At 42.3% G+C, this 11,364-nt stretch overlaps 1 protein-coding gene across 1 annotated transcript; it reads right to left on the bottom strand.

The window, feature by feature from the left end:
* Window positions 1–4,202: 4,202 nt before the first annotated feature.
* On the bottom strand, window positions 4,203–9,873 carry bhmt (betaine-homocysteine methyltransferase). Its single transcript, XM_078272091.1, has 8 exons — window positions 9,768–9,873; window positions 9,474–9,606; window positions 9,258–9,370; window positions 8,931–9,122; window positions 6,054–6,201; window positions 5,123–5,305; window positions 4,807–5,035; window positions 4,203–4,720 (listed from the first exon to the last, which is right to left on the bottom strand). Exons 1-8 carry the CDS (start codon window positions 9,786–9,788, stop codon window positions 4,540–4,542), a joined length of 1,200 nt encoding a protein of 399 aa, XP_078128217.1. The 5' UTR covers window positions 9,789–9,873; the 3' UTR covers window positions 4,203–4,539.
* Between the last annotated feature and the right edge of the window lie 1,491 nt (window positions 9,874–11,364).

Raw genomic sequence — 11,364 nt, 5'->3', positions numbered from 1 at the left:
TGTCAGTTTTCCTCCATCCTCCTTTTACTTTCCATAAATCGGTCTTTCTGTCCGTCTCTGTCGCCCTCTGCGCAAATTTGCGTTTTCCTAGGATGGCGAAGGCATGACCCGCCCTACTCTGCCTCTGATTGGCTAGTACTCGTTGCCTGCTCTGGTTGGATTGGTTAGACACGAGGAGTGAGATTGGTTAGTTTAATACATCCATGGTTAAGAACACCAGTTCTCTTTAATAAATCGATGGGTAAAGGCAATCAGAGACAGAGAAGGGCGGGACATGCCTTCGCCATCCTACGAAAAGAAATATCGCGTCCTGCAGACTATTATTTTATGTACATGGCAGACGTGCCGAGAAGCATAAACATCTGCACGTGGGCAAATCCATGACGCAGGCACGCACAGAACGTGACGGCATGCCGTACTGCAAGTCGACTGAGACAAAAGATTATAAACAAGTCTAGAGATGTAGGTGTCAAACAATCAAATCTAGGCCTATATATTAGATTCATGGTTTCAAACTACTACATTTACGATATCTAACAGAACATTTCCAAAAGATTCTTTTGGAAATGTTCTGTTAGATATCGTAAATGTAGAGTAATACAAGTGTTTAATATAAATGTATTATCTTTTGAAAAGATAATACATTTATATCAAACACTTGTATTACTCTTACAGGCCCATATGATCATTGTAACCTATTTTATACAGTCCGATAAGATCTGGGTTTGTTGTTCATTGTAAACAGTTTTTTTTAAATGATGTCTGACTTAGCAGAATTTCAGAATCAGAATCAGAAAAGGTTTTATTGCCAAGTACGTTTTTTAACACATAAAAGAAATTTGTTTTGGTGTTGTTGGTGCACGTCACACATTCTTTAGATGGAATATTAAACAATATAAGTATAGGTACAAACAATATAAGTATAAGTATATTTACACAGTATGTATTAAGTTAAAAATAAAGAATAAATAAAGATATAAATAAAAAATAAAGAGCAAAGAGCATTACAGCAGAGAGAGAACAGTGGCATGAAGGTGGGGAGTCAGGGTGGTGTCCGGCCTTGTTAATAAGGCTAGTGGCGGAGGGGAAAAAGCTGTTCGTGTGACGTGAGGTTTTGGTCCTGATGGACCTCAGCCTCCTGCCAGAGGGGAGTGTCTCAAAGAGTTTGTGTCAGGGGTGGGAGGGGTCGGCCACAATCTTTCCAGCACGCTTCAGAGTCCTGGTGGCGTATAGGTCCTGGAGCGGCGGCAGATTGCAGCCAATCACCTTCTCTGCTGACCGAAAGATACGCTGCAGTCTGCTCTTGTCCTTGGCTGTGCTAGCAGCGTACCAGATGGTGATGGAGGATGTGAGGATGGACTCAATGATGGCTGTGTAGAAGTGCACCATCATTGTCTTTGGCAGGTTGAATTTCTTCAGCTGCCGCAGGAAGTACATCCTCTGTTGTGCTTTCTTCACGAGGGAGCTGATGTTCAGCTCCCACTTGAGGTCTTGGGAGATGGTAGTTCCCAGGAAGTGGAAAGACTCCACAGTGTCAATTGTGGAGTCTTTCCGCTTCCTGGGAACACACAGAGGGTGATGGGGGCAGGTGGGGCTGGGTTCTTCCTGAAGTCCACAACCATCTCCACTGTCTTTAGAGCGTTGAGCTCTAGATTGTTTTGCTTGCACCAGGTCACCAGGTGGTCAGCCTCCCACCTGTAGGCGGACTCGTCACCATCAGAGATGAGTCCGATGAGGGAGGTGTCATCCGCAAACTTCAGAAGCTTGACAGACTGGTGACTGGAGGTGCAGCTGTTGGTGTACAGGGAGAAGAGCAGGGGGGAAAGAACACAGCCCTGGGGCGATCCGGTGCTGATGGTCTGTGAGTCGGAGACGTGTTTCCCCAGCTTCACATGCTGCTTCCTGTCAGACAGGAAGTCAGTGATCCACCTGCAGGTGGAGTCAGGCACGCCTAGCTGGGAGAGTTTCTCCTGGAGCAGAGCCGGGATGATGGTGTTAAAGGCAGAGCTGAAGTCCACAAACAGGATCCTGGCGTAGGTTCCTGCGGAGTCCAGGTGCCGGAGGATGTAGTGGAGGGCCAGGTTGACTGCATCGTCTACAGACCTATTGGCTCTGTAGGCAAACTGCAGGGGGGTCCAGGAGGGGGTCGGTGATGGCTTTGAGGTGTGAAAGCACAAGGCGCTCAAAGGACTTCATAACCACAGAGGTCAGGGCGACGGGTCTGAAGTCATTAAGTCCTGTGGTTCTTGGCTTCTTGGGGACAGGGATTATGGTTGAGGTCTTGAAGCAGGCTGGCACGTGGCATGTCTCCAGTGAGGTGTTGAAAATGTCTGTGAACACTGGAGACAGCTGATCAGCGCAGTGCTTCAAGCTGGATGGGGAGACAGCATCCGGTCCAGCAGCTTTCCTGGGGTTCTGTCTCCTAAAGAGTCTGTTGACGTCCCTCTCATGGATGGAGAGAGTCGTCACTGAGGTGGGTGGGGGGGTGGAGGGGGAGACCTTTGTGGAGGGCATTGGTGGGGAGGCCCAGGACCCTGCTGAGGTGGGGGAGGTGGAGGTGAAGCACAGTGGCTGTAGCTGTAGGGAGGTGTTGTAGGGGATGGTGTCAGGACTGTCCTTTTGTCTTTCAAATTGACAGTAGAACTCGTTCAGGTCGTTGGCTAGGTGTCGGTCATTGGAGGAGTGGGGGGGGTTTTAGGCTTTCACATTCACAAAAGAACATTTTGTAAAATAAATCATGAAATACAAACAAAACCCTAGCTTTTTTTCTTGTCATATTTGATGTTTGTTTATTTTTCCCCCATCTTCTTTCTTCTTTATATTATTTGATTATAATTTTGCACCTTTGTGAGCATCTGATTCTTTATAGTACTGTGAAGAATTTTAGGCCATATTGTTTGTATATGAATTTTGTTAAATAAAAATGAACAGCAGCGGCAAAATAAATAAATATGTGCTTCCCACTCGGCCATAGCATTTACATTTTTAATGTTTTTAAATCACTTTTCTGAGTATCAGAATAAAGTATTGTAGATCCAGTATAAGCACGAATGCTTAACAGAGAAACAAGCTGCGTGCTCCGCCGTCCGTCAGTACCCACCAGGTCCGGATTTGTTGCGGCATGGCTGCGGCCATGACTGACAGCTGTAGTCACGAGGACCCACAAGATCTCGCAAATTCACGTAGAATAGAACCACAAAAGCAACATCAGTTTGTTTCCATCCAGAGGAGTAGAGGGGAAACAACTCTATCTATCTGCTGTGTGCTGAATTGCTGCGGAGCTCTCTGGCACCCGGCAAAAATAGTAGCTCTGCGTATCTGCTCCGGAGGGCTGCGGACCGCCGGAGCTGGGACGCAGTCGGAACGCAGCCGTTCTGCAGTCAGTGGAAATACACACATTGACTTTAATGGAAACCTAATGACTCCGGAGCCGTTCCGCATCCAGTGGAAATTGGGGGTAAGAAAAGTGCCCATATTATGAAAAAAACACTTTCTGGGATTTGGGGTGTTATTTTGTGTCTCTGGTGCTTCGACACGCATACAAACATCCAAGAACAACAAAGTGAGATGTCTCACTCTGTAGCTAAAACAGAGAGCTGAACACAGGGTGAAAAGAGGAGCTGCAGCAATGTGCAGTACAACAAAAATATGGTGTTTTTTGAAAATTAAACCATGTAAACCTATTCTGGTACAACCTCTAAATACAATTATGAACCTGAAATGGAGCATAATATGAGCACTTTAAAACACTGAGGGTAAAAAAAAACCGAAACACAAGGACTGCCCGGGAGTTTGTTCAATAGCTGAAGGTTTCTTGCAACGTATTGAACTTACTAACTAAATGATTAAAAGGTGAATATGAAACATGGACCCGAGTTACAGATGTTGTGTCACAAGTTAATCTGGGCGCAGCTGCTCCACAGGTAACAACGGTCTTCTCTCTGTGTTTGAGCCGATTCGTCAAACACCTGACGGTTTCCTGTATATGCTGTAGGTAGCCTAAGTACAAACACATTAAACACGATCATGGTACAAATAAGACCTTTGCAGTGTTAAGCAGACAATGCTGAATATAGAGCACAGCGCTCTACCAACCACAAAGCTTTCTGACTTTCTGTAAATTGTGTAAGATGTGCATCTGAAATACTGCACTCTTTGAGGTTATATCCCCCCCCATTTGTTCAGCACAAAAACTCACTTGATTTTGTTACATTTTAGAAGTTTATTGCTACACATTGTTCAGTTCTTTTGTAAGACATTAGGCATTTGGAGCGTTAAAGAATTACTTTAAGTGCATTCAAAGTTGCTATTTTGAGTTTGCAGTAATTTCACAAGGCTCACAGTTGTGATTAACTTACTTAAAAAGGCATTCATTGTTGGTTAAGCTAATTTAAAGCATCAGCATATGATACGAGTCCTCCACATACAGTAAAATGGTCCTAAAGAGACAGAAAGAACTTCAGAGTTTCAATCTTTTTGGTATGTAAACTTAAGAGACTGATCTTGGCTTCTCCTTTGGAAACAGACACCTGAAAGAGCTCAGTGGCTTTTGTTGGCCTTGGTGAAGAGAGCCTTCAGCTGCTCCTGGGAGGTGGCCTCTTTCTGCTGCATCAGGTCAGCATGGCCTTTGGTGACACCCCAACCATCGGGCGTGGCCATCGAGGGGCAGAAGGGACGGCCAGACGCAGGCTTCAGCTTCTCCCAGTAGTCACGACGGGCCCTACAGAGACAAATACCTTTTTAACCAAACTGCTGGAGGGATTTTGACAGAAAACGCAAGGAAAAAGAAAGAAATATCTACAGTACCTAGCTCTGACCCAAGGCTTCGTGTGCATCTCCAGACCACTTCCCCAGTTGCCATGCTTCTCAGAGCCGGCAGGCAGGAAACCCCTCTCAGGTGCCAGCTCCTCGGCCAGGGCACGGGTGTGATAGGGTTCAAATCCACAGCAGCCTCCGATGTAATGAATACCAGCATTGTACGCTTCCCGGGCGTATTTCTGCATGTCCCACCTGGTCAGGATCCTTGGCTCCAGACCTGTCAGAGAAAACACCGGTTGTACATTGTCTTCCATGTCACGGTTTAGATTGAGACATTGCATCCGTTTTAAGTTTTTATACATACTGAAAGGGAACTCTGGCAGATCAATGAAACCCTGGCAGTTGCAGTCAGGAGTGTGGTAAGCCAGCGGCTGGGTCATGTAGTGAGCCTTCAGCCCGGCTTTCTCCACTCCCGCCTTCATCATCTTCACAGTCTTCACACATGTCTCCGGGTCAAAGTGGCAGTTGATGCCCACAATCTGAGCTCCTACGAAGAGTAAACATGCAAACTTTATTACAAAGAAATGACAATCCAACCAGGTGAAAACTGATGCAGCTTTTGTGTTGCTTTCTGCAGCAGTGTGTATTTTTGTCCGGCACTGTCTTTTCATTCTTCCACTGGATGGCGCCAAAGTCAGATTCAAAATCCACATCACAATAAATGTTAAAAATTCTACCTTCCCATCACCACTGGGATCTGTGCTTGAGATTTAAACTACAAATGTATTACAGAAAGCCTTCGTTACAAAATGGGTGCATACGTTAGATTTGGCCTTAACAGCAGCGAGAGTGAAATGAAAATACTATTGAAGATGCAAAGGGGAGTTGATTCAGTTAATTAAGTACAACACAGTCTGATACAACTATCCCGCCAACAAAATTTGCTGTGCCGTACCTGAATATAAAAAAAAAAAAAAAAAAAAAAAAGTACTAAAAGTACAAATAAATACCCGAACATACGTAATCCGATCTTCATGAAGGTTATAATGGTCAGTTTTGTTGAGGAGGTGTTGATTCAACTATATGGTCAGACTACTTTGTGCCACTGTTAAACGCGTTTCTTATTTAGCCTGCCCTCATTAATATACACAGGGTGGCAAAATAATAGAAATGGTTATTAAGTGTTAAGACGGTCAACTGGGTCGTCAGCCCAGTTTCTCCACACCTGCACCTATAGTGGGACAGGAGGTTTTAAACCTCATAGGTACAGTACATCGACTGAGATATTTCCCTACCAGCTTTGACGAGTCTGACAGCACAGTCTCCGGGGCTGACTTTGTTCAGGTCACCTTCAGGTCCAATACACAGAGTTGCCGCCACAGGCTTCCCAGTGGTCTTCAAAACCTGGACAGCCCACTCAGCCTCTTCCACGTGCTCAAAGTACTGCAAGCAAAAAATAAATAAATAAAACCACACAAAATTGAATTATTTTAATGGCGATTTGTGATCACATTAATTGAGAACAAAATAAATCACTGTTGGCGGCTAAATAAATAAATAACAAATTACTGAAATGTGAGGGGCTGTAACTTTACTGTTTTGGTTCATTCTCCCCACTTCCTACTCAGCAACAAACTGCAGAAAGTTAGAGACTAGCTGGTGAACATAGTGGAGCATTTAGCAGCTCAAGTGACGGTACAGAGAAGACTAACTGCTGGATGTGTAAACAGTTAATTTCACCACATCAATATAGAGTAATTATATGCCAATGTTTGTTCACAGCTCGATTCTGCTGCCCCCAAGTGACCTAAATAAGGTTACTGCAGGTTTAAATAGATTACAACATACTGGTAACAATCAGGTGCTGTCAATCAGCACTGAGCAGGGCTGCTTCTATGGGGTGCCGAATGTAAAAGTTTGGTTACAATTTTTTAGCTGATCAACATTTAGCGCATTTTCCTCACATTTGAGACAGAAATTATATATATATATATATTATATCTAAATGTTAAATCTAAATGTTATATATAAATGTGTCGCCAAGTGTAAAGCTAAATATTTAGAAAATATTCAAATCCCCAAGGAAACCACGCCCACTGCAGTGGCTTCAAATCGCGCTGCACCACAATTTTCAGTCAACACCTGTTGGTACAGTAAATACTGACTACAGTGGAGCTGTTCGACTAATGTTACTGGATTAAAACACATTTCAGTCAGTATTTTGTATTATTGACTTATATCACAGAAATGTCTTAATATTTGTGTGTACTATAATGCCGTTGTTTTGTTTGACTCATATCTCCTTGTGTGTTTAACGTTAGTTTGACTCATCCTTCACAAGCAATCTAGCTCACACACTGCAGCCGACATGTCATCTGAACAGGCCTGTAACTAGCTAAGTTAGCTAGGTCTCGCAATGCAAGACTGAACAGCAGTAGGCCTGTCACACTATAGCCACATGTAAGTAGTTTTCAATACTTTGGTTACATTACCGTATTTTATTAACCTGAATCATGTTGTTATATTAGCTTGCTAACGCTAATTTTTCTCAAAAAGCAGAAACGTTAGCTAACTACTGCCAAGATGTGATTTCACTAGAGACCAGAGAGGTGTTGTAAGACTCGTCAAGTGTTGTCATGTGTTTACACTGTCTTACAATGAAACCATATCTTGGCAGTAACATTAGTTAGCTACTGCTTTTTGACATAAATTAGTTAGCTAACGTTAGCGTTAGCAACGGATAGCTACTTTGCAAGCCAATAAAATATAGCCTTGGCAAACAGAATTAAGGTTAATAAAACACGATAACTAGCTATGTAACCAGTATTACAAACTTCTTACAAGTGGCTTGTGACATTTTAGTTGTGTTCGGATGAATATGTTGGATGCATAGCTGGACTTTATCCATGCTGGGCTAATGTTAGATTGCTTGGGAAGGATGACGTCACACGGAGATATGTAATTCAAACAACAGTATTGTGATTAACACAACTATTAGGCATGTCTGTAATATACGGGTCAGTCAATAATATAAAATACTGTAGCTCAGTGCTTTCCAACCCTTCTGGTCTGAGGTTCCCCCACAGCCCTGTCATATGAACTCACATACCCCCGCCCTATCAATTCCCAATGTGTTCACACTATTTATCATATTAAAGTGAATATTCTGACATTTTCATGCAATTGAACTGTAAACATTTAGGTTGGTTTGGTCAGAAGTTCTACTAACTAGACCTCTTACTTGTGTGTGGTTGATTCAAAAGTCATCCATTACTTTTAGCTAATCATTTCAACTGTTAGCTAAGTCAGCAGGCCACTTTTAGCTATTTTTTTTCTACCATTGATTACTTCGCTATATGTTTTAACATATGTGTTGAGCTGTTTTAGCTGATATATTGTTTTAAATCAATCATAATTCAATTATTATTTTGATTAGTTAAGCTGCTCCACAATCTTTCCAAGTACCCACTGGCTACAGCAGAGATACCCCTTGCTGGGGCATCACTGGGTGCAGCGATTTGAAGCCACCGCAGTGGTCGTGGTTTCCTTGGGGATTTGAATATTTTCTAAATATTTAGGTTTACACTTGGCGACACATTTAGATATAACATTTACATTTAACATTTAGATATAAATTTAACATTTAGATTTAACATTTAGATTTAGATTTAACATTTAGATTTAACATTTAACATTTAGATATAGATATATATATATATATATATTATATATATAATTTATATCTCAAATGTGAGGAAAATGCGCTAAATGTGAGGAAAGTGAGCTAAATGTTGAAAATTTATCAGCTAAAAAATTGTAACCGAACTTTTACATTCGACACCCCATATGCTTCAGCCTCCAAACAAGCATATGCAGCAATTAGTTTAAAATGGTGCAATGATGGCCGTTTTAAAACACCGGGGACAAACATTTAAAACACTTAAGTTCAACCCAAGTTACCTTCCTAGGTTCAAGGTAATGAAACAGGTTGGCTTTAAAAAGGGGCACGCAACAATGGTAATCTATTGAGTGGCTGGTGAAATCTGAACATTCACTAGCCATTTGGCTGGTGGACGAAAAAGTTCATTTTGAACCCTGCCCTCAACTTTATGGAAGTGAAACACCGGGCATTTGATCTTGTGCCCAACTTACCAACAGTGTTCACTACATACCTCAGCAATCAAGAAGTCCACATTTTTCTTGACAAAGACATCAATCTGTTTCTTGAAGATGGCCTTGACGTCATTCTCACTCTTGCAGCTGAGGTAAGAGGGGGTCTGAGAGACTCCTCCGGCCACCAGAGCATCACCCTCATTGGCCACCTCCCTGGCCAGGTCACACGCTGCTTCGTTGATTTGCTGCCCCTAAATAAAAGAAACGTTCACGTTAAGAGAACACAAAGTCCCCGTATCGGTTCTTTGCTGCAGTCAGTTTGGTTTCATGCCAACTGTCTCATGACTCAAGATGAGGCTTGAGAGCAGCTGGAGAGCTCTACTCACAGTGAAGCGCTGAGTGTGGCCTCTGTTCTCCAGTTTATCATCGCTTGCGTAGAAAGTGAATGTCTGCATGACATTGGAGCCTGCTCTCAGGAACTCCCGGTGCAGCTGACGCACTGAAACAACACGACGAGATGGCTCATTCAGCATTTGTCGCTGTCGGTTATTAAATGTCTCAAGCAAAGTAGTAGTAAGTAGTAGCAAGAGTAGTAGCCATACCTGCTTCAGGGTGCTCGGCTGCAGCCTCGGGGGTCCAGGGTCCTGCTTTGACATAACCTCTCTTCTCCAGGGCGAAGACAAAGCCTCCGTCCCCGATGACGATCTCTCCTGCATCCAGACGCTCCAAAATACCCTGCGTGAAATCAAAGCGTGCAAGAAGCACAGAAATGCACGCACGCAACCAACGTCTGAGTGCTGAGGCTTCAAAACTATAATGCAACAAGTGAAATGAAAAAAAAAAAAAAAGATGTCTATGCGGTGCACAATAAGCTAAGAGACATCTCATTCACTCACCTTCTTTGCTCCTGATGCCATGATTATTGCAGCAGTGACCGGCCCACTCTTGAGTGTCTCTGAGTTTGGAAAGGGCTTTGTGCAGATATCGGTGCTGCATTTATAATCCAGGAGGGGTGCAGTGCTCCTGATGTCACTCTAAAAGAAACGCCTGCCTCTTACATAGCTCATCTTTTTTTCCTTTTGGAAAGTTGGCACACAACAACCTATTTTACCGCAACAATTCAAGACTCGTTCTCCACTGATATTTTATGGAATACATCAATACGAATTAGAAGAAGAAAGAAAGATGAAAATAGTTTGTCTACTTTTTTATGTGCAAAATTGTATTATGGGTTTATTCTATGGCTGTTTTCTCATGTTTTATGTCTCTTAATTTGTTTTATTGTATTTTATGCCTGTGTGAAATCTGTATTTTATGTCTGTTTTAGTCTTCTGTACAGCACTCTGATCAACTTTGGTAGTTTTAAAGTGCGTTATAAATAGTTTGATTGATTAATTGATTGAAAGAGCAGACATTTGACTTTGGTTTGCTTGCATGAGCAAAATCTGCTATTAAAAAGGATACATTGAAACACATATTACATGTAACAACATTACCACACTCATGCAAACCAATGTATAGGCCTAATCAGGATTTTCTGCCTTTTTTCAGTCCTTGTTTCCTGCAGTCAGTATCTTGCATGGCTCTGTTCTCAAGCATAGGGCTCGAAGCCAATGGTCAGGATCTTGTGATGACATCCAGCGGGGCAACAATGCCTTTAGTTTTTGCAATCAGGCCAAGATGTAAACAGTTAAAGGTTACATTGTAAAGGATTCAGCATGATCAAACACAATTTCCCTTACAATGACAACAATGCATTTTGTTTGCTGATCCAAGAAGAGACTTTACTTATCTTAAGAAGTAGGAGGATTTTCTCAACACATAAAGGAACACGTCATCCTTCAGTTTATCACAAACATTCAACATCAACACATCTGGAGATACGTGGTTTTAACCGGACAGGAAGGGGATGAAAAACTGTTGTCTGAAAAGTAACTTAAGCTGTCAGACAAATGTAGTGGAGTAGAAGTATGAAGTTGCATAAAATGGAAATACTCAAGTACAAGTACCTCAGATGTGTACAGCACTTGAGTGATTTACACTGCCAGTCCAAACACGATGATTATATGTCTTGGATCTTTTTTAGGACGCTCCTCTATATCCTACATCCCTCTATCTTTGAAAGAACACCACGTGTAGCAACATGATATTCTACGACAGAACATGCTGTATAGATGCTACTCTCGTTATGGATGTTTTAGTTTACTGTGGCAATAAACCTTTTATCTGATTCTGATATCTCCCAAGGGGGTTGAAATGTGCTTTAACTAATCCAGGTTACTATGTTGCTGTCAGGTGAAAATGTCATCTCATCTGGCTCCTTTGCACAACAGTCCTAAAAGCTGGACTCCAATTCAACCTAAGAAGACACATGCAAATTGACAAAACACAAGAAAGTTAAGGAAATCGCTTCACCAATTTGACAATATAAGCAAATACAAACACTGCACAAAAAGGTAAAGTAAGGGATGAGTCCTTACAGTTCATCCTGAG

Source organism: Sander vitreus, chromosome 16 (genome assembly GCF_031162955.1).
Source record: "Sander vitreus isolate 19-12246 chromosome 16, sanVit1, whole genome shotgun sequence".
NCBI lineage: Eukaryota > Metazoa > Chordata > Actinopteri > Perciformes > Percidae > Sander > Sander vitreus.
The sequence above is the reverse complement of the archived record's forward strand: the minus strand, read 5'-3'. Positions and strand labels throughout refer to the sequence as shown.

What these genes read in the sequence shown, in the direction of transcription:
- bhmt (XM_078272091.1), bottom strand. Translation starts at nt 9,788, where the DNA reads ATGGCATCAGGAGCAAAGAAG. An exon ending in TGGCATCAGGAGCAAAGAAG is followed by an intron (nt 9,607 to 9,767) that starts GTGAGTGAATGA and finishes GATTTCACGCAG; the next exon opens with GGTATTTTGGAGCGTCTGGA. An exon ending in AAGCCTTGGGTCAGAGCTAG is followed by an intron (nt 4,721 to 4,806) that starts GTACTGTAGATA and finishes TTGTCTCTGTAG; the next exon opens with GGCCCGTCGTGACTACTGGG.